At 45.8% G+C, this 18089-nt stretch overlaps 1 protein-coding gene across 3 annotated transcripts in view; it reads right to left on the reverse strand.

The window, feature by feature from the left end:
* The window catches only part of CECR2 (CECR2 histone acetyl-lysine reader), a 98501-nt gene that overhangs the window by 35792 nt on the left and 44620 nt on the right, over positions 1 to 18089 (reverse strand). For all 3 annotated transcript variants that reach the window (XM_080391545.1, XM_080391544.1, XM_080391546.1), the window contains exon 2: positions 12466 to 12560. In XM_080391545.1, coding sequence (XP_080247671.1) covers positions 12466 to 12560 — 95 coding nt within the window. The remainder of the gene's footprint in view (positions 1 to 12465; positions 12561 to 18089) is intronic.

Here is an 18089-nt window from a genome sequence, read left to right on the forward strand (position 1 = left end):
CACTCCTGCTCCCTCTGTCTTCCTCCATCTTACCTCGAGTGATCTTCCATACAATAAAAACTGGGGAAGCTGGAAGGGGAGCTGGCAGATATGCTGTATCCCACAGAGAAGCAGAATAGGAACAGCTATGGAGCGAGGCAGTGTCTCCAGGGAGGCTGAGAGAATGGAGAGCTGATGTGGGCTGTCTAGTCTAATAAGGGATCACACCGCAGGAGCATGTGCTGGCTTGACAGAAGCAAGTGCAGCCACTTAACCTGGGTATGACAGCTGAAGTGGGAGTGTTACTTTGCTACCCCCCAAAAAAGGAAGAGCATGAAGCAAGAAGGGGAAGCCACAAGGTTACCACAGCTGCCCACCCTTTAGGCAGGTTCCAGGTCCAGAACCTCCAGGAGGTTCTCAGTCCAAGTGTAGACTTCTCCCCCCAGCCACGGTGGAAAAAAGTTTCCAGCTTGTGCTCTTTAGCACTACCAGACCACACTCACCAACTCTTGAATTAGATGGAGATGCCTTTTTACCTGCTGTGAGCTGTTATGTGCTGCCTTCCACCCCTTTTCCATCACACAAGGAACAGGAGGCTGCAAGTCCACCCTCCAAAAGGAGGCACCAGCTGTAGGGACTGAACTCATCGTGCATGCCTGTGTGGCACAAGGCCATGCTCTGATCTTCCCCAGCTGCCTATGGTCAATGCAGCTCCTGTGATTTGGCTTTTATCTAGCAACCACCCCACACATGACATAGCTACTGGGGGTGACTTGTTTGTTATTTTACTGAGAGAAGGCAGAAAAGCAGCTGAGATACCAGCACAGATACAGCACTGTCCCGCATTGGCCTCTTCTGAAAAGACTCTTCCCTTAGGCTGGCAAATGCCAGGGACAGGCAGGAGGAGTGCTGAGATAAGTGTCTATTTGATCTGCTCTCCCCCATTTACCCTGGCTCTTTCACTGCTTTATGTTCACAAAACGCCAAGGCAGCTAATCAGTGCTCTGTGACCCCTGTTAATTGGGCTGTGTGAGAGAAAAGCAGCACCGGCAGGAGAAATCACACATACCTGTTACTTTGAACTGTCCTGTCATTTTCTGTCTCCCTGCTTGCAGGAGCTCCAAGCACCCTTCTGTGAGCCAGGGCTGCTCTATTTTCATCACCACCTCCAGGATCAGCAGGAGGGGCCACAAGTGTTTTGTATGGTTGTCCTACCTCTAACACCTCAAAGTACAGGGAGGCAACAAAGAGGCACGCTGTTGCTTCTCCTTCTGTGTGAGAAGGTGAAAGTGATTTTTGGTGAAGGAAATGCAATCTGAAAGCACTGATGGCCCTCCTTCCACCTATGCCCAGCTGCTCCTCACTGCTCTTATCTGCCTCTCTGCTGCTCCCCCTCTCCGTCTCCATCATGACACCAGGAAGCAGTAAGCAGATGCCCAGCATCCATCTCCCCATCTCAAGAGACCAGCAGTCTATCTGGCCAAGTAAGCCAGTGCAAGAAAGCAAGTGGTGCAGAGATGTGAAGCATTGGATGAAAGAGGTTGAATTTGCCAAGCCTGGTGGATCATGCAGTACTTGGAGGGTGAGGAAGACACATGGTTAACTAGATGCACACTGAGTCTGTATTTGATTTTTAGGTAGGAGCAAGGGCTGCTTGCATGTTTTTGTTGTTTGATTAAGGAAAGGAAGAAATAGGAATATGAACAGCAATAAAATCAGAGCAGCCAGAAACACCCCAAACAACAGCTAAAGGTGTCTGGTGCCAAAGGAAGGGAAAGTCCTGGCGGCAAAGGGGATGGGCAGGAGGATGCGTACGCTGCCCAGACAAATTCAGAGAACATTAATGGGACTAAAATGAAACTTAAAATGTGATGACTGTCAGTTTTTCAATGCTCGCTCAACCCTTCCTTCAAACTCAGTAAGTCTCTGCACAGTCTCCATGACAGGAAGATCTGTGCTATCAGAGCATGCAGCATTTTGGGGCAGTGGCACGGACAGAGAAGCAGGAACCCCCTCCCCCACTACTGATGCTACAATTTGAGTGAAAATTGATAATGACAAATCAATGGGTTGGATAACTGGATTAAAAAGGGGGGGAAATAATTCTGCTAAAAGATCCTGGAACATTACTGTGGTGAGCAAACAGTATTGCTACATATGTTTGTAAAAACATTAATTAAGGTAGCAATAGGTGAACGGAAAGGATTATTTACCTTGAATGAATACAAAGAAGAGATGATTTGAGACAATTTTAAAAATTGTCTTTTTCCTTAATTATAACTGCATAAATACGATTAATCAAATGATTATGCTATTTTCTACGGGCATTTTTGGGTTTGACTCGGATGACCACGTCCACACCGAAGGTGTGTTTAAATATACCTACCCGGCTTTGCCAGCATATAAACCCCACAGATACTCTGTACTTCACCATTTATTCAATTTTACATTTTAAGATACTGTAACAAATCAGATGCAGTAACAAATCAGTTGCCTTCAGTGTGATGTACGATCCATGGGAGCAGTAAGAGGAGGTTTAAACTCCAAGAACAAACAGGTCTGTCATCAGCCACTAACATGTATTTGTCTACCTACCATCATGTTGAGACATGTGCTACAGCTCCAGCATAGAGGAAACCAGGTGACATTGCAGCTACTTTTTCTCTTCTTGCCTATAAATAGAGACTACAGTTCTTTGAGATATGGCTGAAATTGTAAAATACTGTGTATCTGGAAATATATAGGAATCTCCAGAAGATTCCTGGTAAGATGGTCTGTCAGATATCCTGCTATCTGAATGGGAAGAAGAGTTGAGTGTCTGTCAAGCAGTAAGTGCCCTCTGCTTCTTCACTGGGGGTTGCACTGGACAGTCCATCAGTCATAGAGGAGACAAGATGCATGTCCCCAGCAGTGCCAGCCACTTTTTTCCTGCCTTGAGGAATCAATCTGTTGAGCTGAGGGAGCCCAAGAAAGAGGCAATATCAACTTACTGAAACTTTACCCAGAAAGGGAAGCAGAGGTGGTACTAGAACAGGGTGGTACCAGTGCTGATGCCATCACGTGTCATGTCTGAGGTAGAAAGGACCAAGGAAAGAAGTTATCTCACCCCAAGCACCTATGATAAATTAATGGTAGAACTGAAAATGCCTCTATTGTGCCTAAAGAAATTTTGGTGTCAAGCTGGCAAGTGATACTGTGGGAGGATACAAGGGAGGCGTATGTCACCTCTTGCCATGTGATGACATTGATCTTGGCTGGGGAAGGGCCAGGGAAAATAGCTTTCAGTAAGCCATGAATTCCTTAGCATGCTAGTGGATAGCATCAGAGAGCTGAGGAGAGTCGGAGCCCAGCGCTTCCTTACCCAATGAGATCTATCCCTGCAGCCAGACTGGGAACACACATTTTTCCCTGACAGTATGCTCAGATCAAGTGGTAAGAATCTCCCGAGACCCTGAATGCAGAGTTTCCCATCAAGTTCAAAATCAGAAAATAAGTGACAGACGCCACTGGCAAAGGCAGAATGGCAGGAGGCAGAAGAGAAGTCCTGAGCCTCAGAGCCAACACTGAGGTGTGTACTGAAGGCACTGGAACGTATGCTGGTACTAAAAGCCAGGAAGGCAACACTAATGAGATGTCACGACGATCAGTCCTGAAGCTGGTGGTACCGGTGCACGAGACAGAGGCGCAGCATAGGAGAGCCAGCTGAGGGAAGAATGCACTGACCTGCAGGGCGCACCTGGTCCCCCAGTGAAGCACAAGATCACCAAGAGAAGATTAAGCAATACTGATGCCAAACTGGAGATTTTACAGGCCCATCAGCAAGCAGCAGGCTTGACGACACTGACAGACTCAATGGCATCAGTAAATTATGCCACTTTTTGGATGCAATGGAAAAGCAAAGTACCTAGGTTCTCCTCAGAGCACACGCTCATGAGGCAATAAGTCTGAGACACAGCAGTTCCTGGGGTCAGTTTTAGAGCTCGAGCTGCAATTTCTGGGCCTCAAAACAAAACCCTCTGACCTGGACATTTCTGAGCACAACTTAACAAAGGGAGGTACCTTTCTCACTGCAACAGACGGGAGGCCAGATTTTTGTCAGCCTTGTAGAGGAAGTCAGACAAAGGCAGAGGGGTCCCTGGGCAGGGTGAAATGCTGATCCTGAAAGGCCCTGATCAGCAGGTGAAACCCCTCCAGTCCCTGCATGGATGGATGCCTCCCAGCACCCCTCAGGAATTTGCATTGCCGCATTCTTCTCTGCTCAGTTTTTCCCCAAGGCTCATCAGACACTTAAGACGTGAATATCTGAATATCGATCCCACAGCCAGGACAGCTTTTGAAGCTTGGGGGCTTCTGCATTGCTCCTGTGTCAAGTACTTTTGTCTTTGAATAACAAAAGGCAATCTCTTGAAGGATCAAAAAGGAAAACAAAAAGAACCAGTGTTAGAACTATTTGTTAACTAACCCAAGAACTAACAGGTTGTTTGATACAATAAAAAGGGAGAGAGAAGGATCTGGGTGCTCAAGAGGGAAACAAGTACCTTGGGGGAAGCCAAGTCTGCCAGCTGGGGAGGTGGGCGGGAAGGACTTGGGAAATACTGGTGTGGAGTGAGAGGTCTGGTAAGATGCAGGCTGCTAGCTGCTGCTTTGAATGGTTCTACTATGGGATATTTTGGTTCATGCACACTGGGTGCACAGCCAGCGCATACTGATCTGACCTGAAAAAGACATGCAAGGAGGGGTGTTGATGGCCACAAAGACAAAACGAAGTGTGAGAACCACTGCTGCACCCTCTGCCACACGCTGCTTCCATGTGCATGCTTTGGTTCTTAAGGCATGGTGTTTTTTCTCCTTTGTTTTGTATCTTGTTCTATGTGACCTTGACAACAAGCCTCACAGCATATGCCCAACGACAAGACACTCCAGATGTGATGAAAGGAAGGTCAAGCCATAGCAGTCTCTAGCTCAAGGATGAACAAAGCCTTCTGGATGGTCCAGAATAAAGGAACTTACCTAGAGCCCAACTTACCACCTTGTGAACTGACCTGGTAAGACAGCATGGGCTTTGGTCCATCTGTGATGGCATTTCACTTCTCCCATCAATTACCTTCACCTACATCTAACCAGGCTTCAATACCTGCTTGACAATTTTCAACCACCATATGCTTCTTTCTTTCTACTATTGTTATTTGATGGCAACACTTTCAGAAGAGAAGCAGATCAACCCTTGGGAAGAGAAGCAGATCAACCCTTGGGAGCTGGAGCCAATTAAATTACAAAAGACCCAAATACATCTCCCTGTATTCTGAAAGAGCAAATAGGAATGAGGCTTACTGTGCTTCACATTCAGACTGGAAGAGGATCATTACTTACTATTCATTTCTGGATCCTTGAAGAACAAATGAAGCCAGCTTAATGCAGCATTGTTCATTCCTAGTGCCCATCAAAAGAAAGCATGCTCCCAATCCATAGCCATAAAGGAACACAACAGCATTGCTGTGCCATAAGCTCTTCCAATTGTTTAGGGGCTGTAGAGAGGACCTTACAGTGATGATGAGCACTGTGGGGAAGAAGCTAGAGTCATTGTCTTGGTGAGGATGGGGAAGTAGGACACATGCATGTAGTATGGCACAAATCCATATGAAACAAGTCCTTATGTGCCCTGCTGCTCATAGAAAAATATGCTTAATGGGGGAGGAAGAGTCCCTTCTAAGGCAAAAAATACCTAGCATGGGGTTGCCTTGAGGCAAACAAGCTTAGGAAATTCATTGCTTAGAAGCAGGCCCACACACTACAAATTTCTGGGGCCAAAAGATAAAAACAAGTTTTTACAGATAAATAAATGGGTGCTAAAACCATCCCTTTGGGGATCCATTTCAGAAGAGGTCTTTTCTCCTATTTTCTCTAAAGCTTAAACCACTACACTGGTTGAGCCAGAAAGAAACTGAGGAAGTATGGAAGATAAAGTGAGAGAAAAATTAAAAGTATAGGTGACACAGAACAGAGATTGACATGGCACACCAAATTATCATAGTGGTTTAGCAGCTGCCCAGCAGCTGCCCCAGCTGTTCACCAAGCTCACTGGGGCTAAAAGGCTCCGTGAAAGTAATTTCAGAACTTCTTCAATATTTACCCTTGGACTAAAAATCTGTTTCTGAACCTGGCTGAGGTGCTGGGAGGTGGCCTGCAAAGCCAACTATGCTGGAGCAAAAATCCTGCACCAGTGGTTTGGAGCATCACTATCTTGAAGCGCACATCTCAAAAGTGAGGGTAAAGGTTTCACGTGGAGGGCACTTTCACATCCTGTCCCCCTCTCTCCATCATTCTTTGTCTTCTTCCTTCGAAGAAGATGTTTTCACTTGCCTTCTCAATTTTTTTCTTCATCGTTGCTTTATTCTTCATCTCCAGAGTACTTGGTTTGCAACATCAAGAACTTAAAAATACAGCTGTCCATTTCATATTTCAAACTCATGACATGGACATGATGACATCACTGCGGTCTCCAGGACTCTTCGCTGCATTCACTCTTTTAAGTGTAGCCACCTACTCCTCCTTGTCAATGTCTTGCATAACTCCCTCTCCCCAGCTATCCAAAATTGATTTGTCTCTCACCTGTCTGCCCTAACAAGAGCACAGTTTCCATGCTCTGTTTTTCTTCCACCATTTTCAGTCCTTATGCTCCACCACCACGTCTAAGGAACAGCACTTCCAGAGCATGCTACCAACTTTTCTTCAAATTACTCTTTAAAGATTCATTTTATCCATCTGAGAATCAAAGACATTTACTTAGTTTTATTTAAACTTGAACTATGTAATTTTATTCCACTGTGCTTCTCACTAATCTCTGAATGACTGTGTTATTTTACTGCTGTAATCTCATCCATCCGTTCCCAACACCTGCCAGCTGCCTCATTTTCACTTTTTACCCTTTAAAAGGCTCACCTTGCATGGTTTGGCTATTATTATAATAAATATTAATACTAGATTCAAGATGAGCAATGTAGCCACTTCATCTCCCTTGCCCCCTCATGGTATCTCCTGTGCCAATGATACTGGGTCGATTCCAGAGGCCATCTACCAATCTCCATGATGTATGCAAGGCAGCACTTGTTAAAAGTCAGACCGTAAATAATGCTGATCTTGTTGATATTGACTTGGCATTCATGAATATGATTCTGAGTTAGTGAGGTGCTTTGTGGCTGGGCCATTGAAACAGTTGTTATAATCAAGGTCACTGGCACAACTGCACAAGCTGGCTGTTACAGCTCCTTCCCAAAGTTGGTGGTCCCCAGGTCTGCTGTGACTGAGCTTAGCCTGGCTGCCCCAGATGTTATGGCACAGACTGAAGCGTTGAATTCATTCAGATTGTTTTAGTACTTTAGCTTAGCTATTCCCACATCCCAGTTCACCACAGTGTCCACGAGACTGAAAACTTGGCACTGATTTTGCCAGCTATCCCTGGCTGCTGACCTGCCACTTCATTCCCTAGACCAAACAACATACAGCAGTTCCTAAACATAGGCTCATGTAGTCACATGCAGCAGGGCAATTTTAAGATGTTAAGCATGTCATTGAGGTCACTTTTACCAAAGCATGAGACGTGGGGTAACCCCCAAAGTAGCCTGTAAAGACACAGTCCACAGAATAAAGGACAAGGACAGAGAAAAGTGGCAAAGCAGAAGGAAGAAGCTAAATACTTGGAGCTATTAAACACAGTCCTCAGAAATGGGCATTCTGCCCTGATGGGTTAGAAGATTTCAGATTATCCCTTATCTCTTTCTGATGAAAGCTCAAATAAGTGATTACGGAACCAGCATTAGAAAATAAGCAGAACAGAGGCAGTATTCTTGATTGGCAAGTCAACAAGTAGAGATTACAGCTCTTCAGATGCCCTGCTGACAGTATTTCTCAATGCCACCACTAAGGATACGATATAAATAATTAAGACAATTCTGGGGGGGGGAAGAGAAGCTAAGGACTATCCTCTTATTATCCATATTAGAACAAACCAGGCACAAACTACAAGCCAGAGACTCCAAGGTTAGCTCACAGATCCAGAAAGAGCTTAAGGTGGGTGCACCAGACAATCCACTTGAGAAGAAAAAAATCCAACGCGTTAAGGGAAGAAATAACAAGAAAAAAACCACCTGAGGTTCCTAAGGAAGCAAATACCGTCTGTGATGCCACAGAAGTCAATTAGACAGTTTTCAGCTACAGCGATGGACCAATCTCCTGGGGTATAAGAAAAGAATCTCACGGGTCATAGGCAAGACCAGAGATATTGTTTTTGTTCCTCCTCGCCTTCTGGCACCTTTGTCCATGTTGAAAAAAACAACCAACCACCACCATGTTATAAGAAAAAGCTATTAAAATGTTTTTCAAGAGACAATAGCAGCATACAAAATGCCTTCCAGTGAGAAATATGATAAAGTCATTGAAACTTCTTATTGCCAACACATTAGAAAAACAGCAAAAATGCAGTAACAAAGCAGTGGAGAATGACTTTCACCCAAAGAAATGCTGAACAGCAGAAGCTTTTCTGGATTATTTTAGTTGAGTGTACACATCCATGTCACACCATCACTTCTTACTTAAAAACAGCTGCAGAAGGCTCCTGCTGCGGCCGCTGCCGTTAGCTGAAGCTCTGATCTTCCTGTCTTGATACAAGTCATCAAGTCGCATTTCCTGCTGGAATTAAAGTGGCAGCCCCTAGGGACTGTGCAGCTGCCCAATTTATATCAGAGAGAGTCTGAAGCAATCACTACTATTTTTTCAAACTGCTTAATTTTTATTTATTTATTTTTTATAAACCCCAAATTCTATTCTGAGTTTTCTCCCTCCCCACTCCTCATTTTCCAGGCATTTGCATTTTGAAACAATTAAAAGAAATCATAGACATTTTAAGGTCTGTGCACAGAAGCTAGAGGCAGGAACAATGTATGGGTAAACTCCCTGGCATCAAACCAAACCGTGCCTATAGCACAAAACTGAGCCAAGAGATCAAACAAAAAGCTTCAAGAGTATTAGTTATTGCACTGTTAGGAGTTAGATGGTATGGATGGTGTATTAATACTATGAAGGGTATTTATAAAGCTGCACATCACGGCACAAAAGTATTTTGGGTCACAGTAAAAAAAAGAGAGCAACAGGGAAACTGTCCTGGCCAAGTGCTCAAACCACCCAGTGCCAGGCAAGGACAGCTATGAGGTCATCACTAAAGATGCTAGAAGCCAGAAATGCAGACTACCGTCTTCTTTGTTCTGTACTTCTACGGTGCTTAACACAGCAAAAACCAGGTCAGTGAAGAGTGTTCTTAACAGCTATGATAAGTTATGATAAATAAGAATTTGGAGACCACGTGGCATCCCATTAAGTAGACTCTAGTTAAACACAGATATCTATAACTTAAAGAAGGTCTTAAGTTACCAGACATTCAGCACTCCTTAGCCATCAAGCAGGATATCAAACAGTCCCTCCTGCATGATTCCTTTTTTGTAAAAAGGCTGTCGTAAAGAATATCAAAACCAAGACAAAGGTGCTCTACTTCAAAACCAAGAATCACAGAACCCTACACAAAAGTATTAATCTAATTTTTTTTTCAATAAATAAAAAGCAAATTAAACTAGAGTATGTTAAATTGTGCGTTAGAAGGGGTCTCAGCTAGGTTCCACTTCCAATATTACTCAAGAGCACATTATAATTAGCAAAGGTATGTGACAGTTTTATACCCCTCTATGATGCATGATTAAAGCCAGGCAGCCAGCTCCACTGCAAGTTCTGCATGCTGTCAAAACAGATGTGACAAGAACTACAAGCTGCTCCTAGACAGACTGTGAGAAAACAGGCAGGTAACATTTTGGCCATCAAAGAGGTAAGACATGATACAAAATTAACGAAACTTCAAAACCCCTCGGAGAGGTAAGTAAACTGTGTTTTACAGGAAGTCATATGAAGCATCTTGTGCTTGAACCGCAGAGATCCAGCCCAAGAACAACAATGAGAACAAGCTCCTACCCTCCCCTCTGAGGTGCAACAGGGAGCAAAGTTTACAGCCTAAAGATTAACAGCTCACAGCCTCGGCATGAGGGATGCAGAGCACAAATGACTGGAAAAATTGCTGCTGCAACACCACTGTGATGATCTGTGAAACGGCTGATTTTTCCCACGTGAGACAGATACCTACTACAACTGCAACAGAAAAAAGGGAGTCCTCGCCCATTGTGGAAAACCAAATCTAAACTCTACACAAATTCTACCTCTTATATGCACAAGGAGAATTTCAGGCTTTAAAAACACATTCATTTTGGATGAATATTCCACATCTGATTTGTACAATATGAAACAAACAGTGGAGCAAGTTTGTTTCTGAGAAATGTATTCAAGCCCTTATTTATCTACAGATTTCCATATTTAGACTACATCTTAATGCTTCTTCCTTTCCGACATCTCTCTGCACACAGCACCTTTCCCTCTGTTCCCTGGTAGCCTCCCCCATCGCTTCCTCCGCAGTGCTTCAGAGCACCTCTCCCTAACATCTCAGCGGCTGCAGGTGGTTTTGCTGATACATTCCTTCAGCTGTTTCCACCGTGCTCTCCTGTTGTGCTATTTTCCCCGTCTCTGCAGAAATGACTTCTCTCATTGTTCCCCTGCCCATGAGACAGTCCCCTTCCACAGGAGGTGCTGTGGAAAGGGTGCAGCTGGTTTCTCCCTCAGACACCTCATGCTCTCCCTAGTACAAACGTTCAGGTGAGGTGTAATTCTCACAGCTTCACTGGGTGATTTTGCCCTTCTCCATTTTCTATGGCACCTCTTGTATACAGACAGACACATAACAACAGCTACATAGGTACCTATGCTGCACACGCACCTTGACTAGGCTGCACAAAACCACAGTTGTGATACTAGCTCTTCCTTCTGCGATGACCTTAACTCCTTGCAGCTTTTTAGCATCTTGGAGTTAACCAAGGCACAGGCACAAACTGGGACCTACGTGCAATACTGAATAACTACACATTGTTGAGCCTCCAAGTGCATCACCTAACTGTGCATGAGTGTATATGCATTTGTACATGTGTCACCTTTCCCCAGACAGACAACTTGCCAATGCCCAACGACTCACTTTTGATTCATCCCTGAAATTTATTAGTTAAAACAGCTGAGAAAGGGGAGGAAATTAAACAGTGCAATTGCTAAGTGGACACTCTTAGATCTGGAGTGTAGGAGAACCTCACAATATGGAATTTATGAAATGTACCAAACACAAATCTTGCACTACTTCTACAAGAGTGAGCTGGTTAAGGTGGGCAAAATACTTAAGCCACTACTTTCTGGCATTTCTGGTATGAAGAAATAAACTCGCTGCATGTTTACAAGCAAAGTTATATTGCTCTGTGGCTATTTTGATGAAGAAGGGACACGATTGCAGTCCCTTTACAATCAAGCTTCTCATCACATCAGTTTCATTCAGAGACAGTAAATGCAGTGCAGCTGCCTGGTTCAGGTCCTGATTCCCATTTTTGCTGAATGTCAATGCAGCAACACAAGAGAACTTACTTAAGTGGCAGATATATATATATATATATATATAAACCTATACATTTTGTAGAACATAAACAGTTTTTTAGAAATAGAGCTTTCAATGTAAGTACCTATGGTTATACCTATGCAATAGCCTAAGCCTCTGCACCACAGGGAAATCTTGGGAGCAGGATTGCTTAACACCTCTTCTAAGCAACTGCAAGTGTTGCCAAGCTGTCTTCATCTCCACAATTATGCTTTGCTATTAACATGATTCACAGAAGAACAAATAAAACACACTACAACAAGCCTTTGTTATCACTGGGAGCCCATTTCACTGTGTGAGTGGCGATCCTCTGAAGAATGATGTTCTACAGAGGTCTCAGTTTGGGAGGCTACTTTGGTGGATGATAACAAACTGTCTCTGGATGTCGAAACATCAAGGGAATGTGTCAAATCACTTACCAACATCCTGCAACTGAACTGATTCTAATAGTCTTATTTCTAAGAAAATAGTTACAGTTGTCCCTCTGTAAAGCAATGGGATCTTCCATGTATGTGAGGTGGCTGCAGAGCAGCAAGTATTCTTCTATGCAATATACAAAACGTTGAAAACATATGTGATGGTTTAAAGACTGTGTGAGATCACTAATTTGACCAAATAAGAGTGCAAAGCGCAGCAGTACATGTAAATGTTTACTGTGTGCATTAGTGCTACAGCAGAGCATCAAACGTGTCTGCATGGGATCTGAACGATGAAGTTTGCCTAACAACAGGTCTGTAAAATTAAAAACCTACATCTCAGCCCAAGAAGAGCTGGAATTCCCTTCCACTTGGTGAAGTATCTGGCCTGATTGCTGGTGGCTGCTGATCACTGCCATGTCATCATTCTAAATGCCATGAAACATCCCCGCAACTGTGTTAATTAGCTCCCCTTGCAAAGTGCTTAAGCCATAGAGCGAGGTTACTCACGTGATGTCTCTGCGCTGATAGCAACCTTGAAGAAGGCAGGCGATCAGGTCACTGATAAACTCCACATCATCCCTGTGAAGAGCAGCTTCCAGTTCCTAATGAGCAGAAAGGAGAGAAAAAAAATCCCAACCATCAAACTAATTCCTTAGAATTTACTGCCAGCTGATCAGGACCGAAAAGACCCAAGCAGCCCCAAGTACCTGCACAGCTGCAGAGCATACACTGGGTAAGCTGACCTTCCCCTTCATTAAAAATACTGCTACTACTACCTCTTCATTGCAAGAGTTTATGGGAAGACCTTGAAAAGCTTTTACTGAATGTCACTCTCCAGCCAGAAGACTAATGCTTTTGTCTGGACACAGAAAAATAGAGTTCAGTAAGGTTGAGATACCACAGCCTAATAAGCAAGCCATGATTTCTGCCATGTTCAGCTGATGGGCAGGAATCAACAGTTTCATTCTCCTGCTTTGCTTTCCACTCGCTAAGGCTGATGAGTTCATTTAAAAGACGTGCTCAGAAAGCGTGGCCCTAAAAGCCACTTACACAGAGAAGTAGCAGTTTCAGATAGATAGCCAGAAATGACTGAAAGCTGGCAAGCAAATGCCTCAAAGAAAAGTGGGCATTTTGATTATTTAACTTATTTCTCTCTGGATTTGGGTCCCGTCCCACCCCCCACCCCCACCCCCCCCACCCCCCCACCCCCCCCGTAAGACAGAAAGAAAGGGTGGAGGGATGTCAGACCTCATAACCCCAAACCTCAGCCCTTGATGGAGAGGTGGAGAATATCACGGCTTATTTCAGCACGATGGAATTCACATAAAGGTGTGATGCAGCAACTGATCCACAAAAAGGATAAATTTCTGAACTGTAGTTATTATGAATTTCACACATGTAAGAAACACCCGGTTTTCAGCTAGCAATTTCAAGCTTTGTTTTCAAAAATATTACTAGGTTAACTACAGTTTTATTTATACGCCAGAAAATCATTCACAGTAAGAAAAATCCACTTCCTATAAGACTTATCATCAGTAGTATACAGCACTTAACAAGATTTAATATGGATAAACAACAGAGGCATAAGAAGCTATTCTTTCTGGGTTTCAGAGTAAATAATGGATTGAATACAAATTCCTACTTGAATGTTACTCAACAGACTGTTACACAAATGGCTAAGCTAATGGCTGCAGAATAAAGGTTAATGGTCAGAGAATAAAGGATAAATGTTTTGGCACTTACCCAATAAAGAAGAGAAAGTGCTTTTTTATTAGACCACAGTAACTGCAGTAATAAAATTATTGATAACAGATCGCAGATTAAATGCTGCTTGTAGTTTTTTATTGGAAATGTATTAATGGCATATTTTCATTATCAACACCACTCTTATTTACCTCTTGTGCAACATCCAAAACATGCTTCACGAGTGGCAGCCTGACACCTGCCCTATGAAGAATGTACTAAACACATCTATTGTATGTGGAAACCCAAGACAAGGAAAGGGTGGTAGGCAGCCAAAGCTGGACACAGTGTCCCTGCCACAGGGCGAGGAAAAGCCCCAAGAATCTCTGTTCTGGCCTCTAGATGACTACCCTGCTTAATGACAAGTTAATACAAAAACTGCAGTTGCTGCTTGCCATCCCTGGGAGAGAATGATATTATTGTTGTGTAAATAGTAATCATGTTATATAAATACATAGCAGTTACCGAGTGAATTCACTTGATAAGCAATCAGTATTTTGGAGGTGCTGACTGACTTTGTTTTGTAAGTTACTTTACTGGACATCCACCTTCTAACAAAAAATATACAAGATGGGAGACAAAAAAACCCCAAAGTATGCAATATGCTACAACATCCCAGGTGTGCTACCAGGGTAAACTTGCAGCTTGTGAAAAACGACATGTTAGGAGCCAGAATAAATGGCAGAGGGAAAGTAAGTCTCCGGACGTTTCCCCCCCCCCCCCCATTCAGCCTCTCCCTCATCCACATACAGTTGTGCACTGAAGCTGTCAGTCAGCAGCCTGCCTCTGCTAGGATGTGGCAGCCTTTTGTGTGAAGGGATATTTAAAGTGCTTCCCGTGAGCCTTTTCAGCTGCTGTTTGACTAAACACTCCTTAAGCAGTGGCCACAACAGGCTCAGATAGCCCCTATCTGCAGCCATTGTTTTCCAGGCCCAGGAGTGACCTTTACATTTTTGGAGCCAACAGGTCACCCCGGGAGCTGGGGGACATTCCTCAGGCACTGGGCAAGGTGCTGTCTCCTGGGCAGGGACCCACCAGCCTTCCCCAAAGCATGTGGCCAGGTAGTTTCTCCCCTTCTCTTGCTGACTTTCCTCTCTCTCAGGTGGGTGTCCCTTGTCCTTGCCTTCACAGCAGGTGCAGCACTGATTTGGAGATCTGACCCAGTCGCAGACAGACTTTGTGGCCGCTGGCTAACAGGAGCACTGGGCACGCAGACTGACACAGGGCTGGGTGCAGAGTCCCAGTGACACGCTGTGCTCTGGGGCTCTGGCACAAGTCAGGGTTAGCCAGCACACAGTAGCACCAGGCTAATGAAGGTCCACGATTAGCAGGCATGAAGCTGTTGGTGCTTCTGCAGCAAGGCGCTTAAACCATGCTCCCCAACGCCACGGGTGCTGCCCGTAGACCACTGTGGTCCTCTGGTCCCTACCGACAGTCACACCTGGTGCCAGTGGGTTATGGTAAAGGCACAGTCCAAATACTACTGTGATTATTTGCCTTGGGAAAAAAAGACATTGACATTGTTCTGTAAAGTTTTTGTCTACTTTTTTTCTGTCAGTGCTTGCAATAGGGCAAGAGCAGTGAGAGGTGCTTTAATTTCCTAGGGCTGGGTCCACCGGCACTGTTTCATCAAACGTCACAATTTTCTATCCAGCTGGAATCTCCAGCTTTCTGCCCCAGAACACCTAAATCCTGGACTTTTTTCCACACACCCAGGGTGTTGTGAGAACACTAGGGACCAGGAGGATGCAATGCAAATCTTAACATCTCAGGACCACTAACAAGGAGTTGGGGTCCTCTTGGGTTTTTACCTAATGTTTCAGCCCATGCTTTGCAGGAGGAAGAATAAACCTTGTTTTTCTAGCCCTCCCCTCTAACAAGGGACAGCCAGCAAAGCGGCATAATGCTGGAGCAGCGCATCTGAGCAGAGATGGCTGAAGTGATGCCAGGGACTCCCAGGAGAAAGAGGCCACCAACCCCACCCTGGTCCTCAGGGCAAACCCTGCCTTGGGCACCTGACCCTAACGCTCCTCTGGGCTGGCCCAGGGCGAGCGGCTGGGCTTCCTCCTCACCACCATCCTCCCCACGCCTCAAACTCTTTTGTTTGTCCCCTTTTCTCTTTGAGCACTGAGCTGTGAGCACAGAAATCTGAACCTTGCCAAAATGCTTTGGGGACGGCACAGAAAGGAAACAGAAGAGGCAGCAAATCAGCAGAGGAAGGGGGGGACGGACACATCTCCTCCTCCTCTAGCTGGAGAGCAACAGAGAGGAGAAAAGCAGGATTCTCCCCCTCTCCAGCTGGCGTCACACCTCATTAGGGAAAAGCCTGTTTAACATCTTTCCCTCCCCCCAGCCCGGGACTAAATCCCCCCAGAGTCAGGCAAGGGCTGTCGGGAAGAGGCAGCCGCTGGAGCAAGGGCGACCACCTCGTCCGGGAGAAGCGCTGGCCTGAAGCACGTTAGCCGGAGCGGGCGAGAGGGCACCAAGCCATCCCGCCCCGCTCCCTGGGACAATAGCTGGCAGGGGTGGGCTGGGGGTGAAGGGTCTGTGCCTGCACGTCCCACGCCAGGCATGGTTCACCCCACCAGTATGCGGCTGGCCAAAGGCTGAGTCAGAAACAAACGCTGCTCCCCCAGAGCTGCTGTGAGCATGCATTAAACCCCCGTATCACCCGCGTTTTGTTGCAATTGCTGCTTCTTCTCTGATCCTGACAGCATGCAAGTGCTGCGGCCTCTGGATGTGTGGTGACCCAAGCCCCACACTGCCCAAAGTATACTCCTTCTTGGTATCTGCCCAGATTTTTGAGAGGGAGGACAGTCAACTACCCAGGTAAAAGTAAACAAATGAGTCCACAACTGTGACAGCAGTGACACCACTGTCACCGACGCAAGCGCAGACGTGATGGCGGGGCTGCTGCATGTGCTGGCTTTTTGAACTACGGAGAGCAGCTGGCCAGCATCCAGCTCCTAGCAAGCTGTCTGCTTGGCAGGATGTGTCACAAATTTTGGGGCCCTCATTTCAGAAGACAGGCTCCTCCAAAACCGCAGGAAGCCCAGCACATGCAAGAGCCTGGTGTGAGCAGGCTGGGCGCTGAGGTACAGGACTGCAGTTTAAAGGCTTCCCCCTCTGTGCTGGAGCTGAATCATCTATAACCAAATCTGATGGACATAACCAGTTTAAGCACAGCTAAGCCTCGTCCAAGTTAGCCATCAGTTTAAAAACCCCAATCTCTTCAGCTCTATTTCCATACTGCTGCCATTATCAGCTTTCCATTGCAATGCTCCCAAGTGACTCAACAGGCTTTTGCAGACGCTTTAGGAGATCACCGAAAGCTACCAGTGGGCTGAGCCAGCCCCAACCCATGTGCTGAAATTCCAACACCATCACCGAATCAAGCCAGGACATTCTTTTCCCATCACAGATAACTAATGACTACAGGTACCTGAGCAAGACTCTGGCAAATTCGTGCAAGAGAGTACAGTTACTGGGATTGGTCAGGAAGGTGGGAAGTCAATTGCAGGTCTGAAATGCTTCCAACAAGCACCATTTATCCCTGCGTTGCGTGATGCTGGTGTGCATGCTTCACATCTCTGGCTAGTAAGCTCCTGCTCTCCTCCCCACCAAAGAGCCAGCCACCCCAGGAGGATGCAGGGACTTGGGGAGGGACCACTGCTCCCCCCAACATGTCCCAGAGAGGAAAGCGTGGCACCCGCCTTTCAGCTGAAGAACACACCCAGGTGAGTCATGAAAAGCAGCAGCAGGCCAATGCAGTGAATAGCGGGACACAGTCCCGAAGCTGATGTGACAGTATCCAGCTGCACCACCAGCCAGTTCCTCTGCCAGCCCTCACAAGTCAGCTTGTTGGTCTGCTGGTACACTCAGCCCCTAGAACATACTCGGCACGCCTGAAAAAAACATGCCCCCACCCAGCAGCTAGAGTGCTTCCTGCAGCCCAGTGCCATGCTCTCCCTGCTCGTGATTGCTTCCATCACATGGGAATAGTTTTCAAGAGTGCCCTGCTCTGCTTGACGAGCCAGGAGGGTATTGTGGGGAGTTAGGGCTATTCCTAGGGCCACAATACCCTAAAAGAGCAAACAGCAGTGGGTTTAGATGGTTGCCGTAAAGTCAGAAAGAAGTTACAGCTCCTGATCCAGATGGATTCTTCCAGCCACATTATTTTAATTTTAAGCAGCTAGTTGCAGACACCAGCCATTATCCAAGCCCGCAGCTGGACACATCTCTCCCAGCTTCCCCACAGTCCTGCAGGAGCCTGCATGCTGCCCTCTCTACAAGATGCTCCAGGGCCTTACGGCTTCCTGAGCCAAAAGGGCCTCCGACTTCTCCACTGCAATGAAAGTGGGCGCTCAATGCCCTGTGCTCCTGGCAGA

The sequence above is a fragment of the Falco punctatus genome (assembly GCF_963210335.1).
Source record: "Falco punctatus genome assembly, chromosome: 6".
Lineage (NCBI taxonomy): Eukaryota > Metazoa > Chordata > Aves > Falconiformes > Falconidae > Falco > Falco punctatus.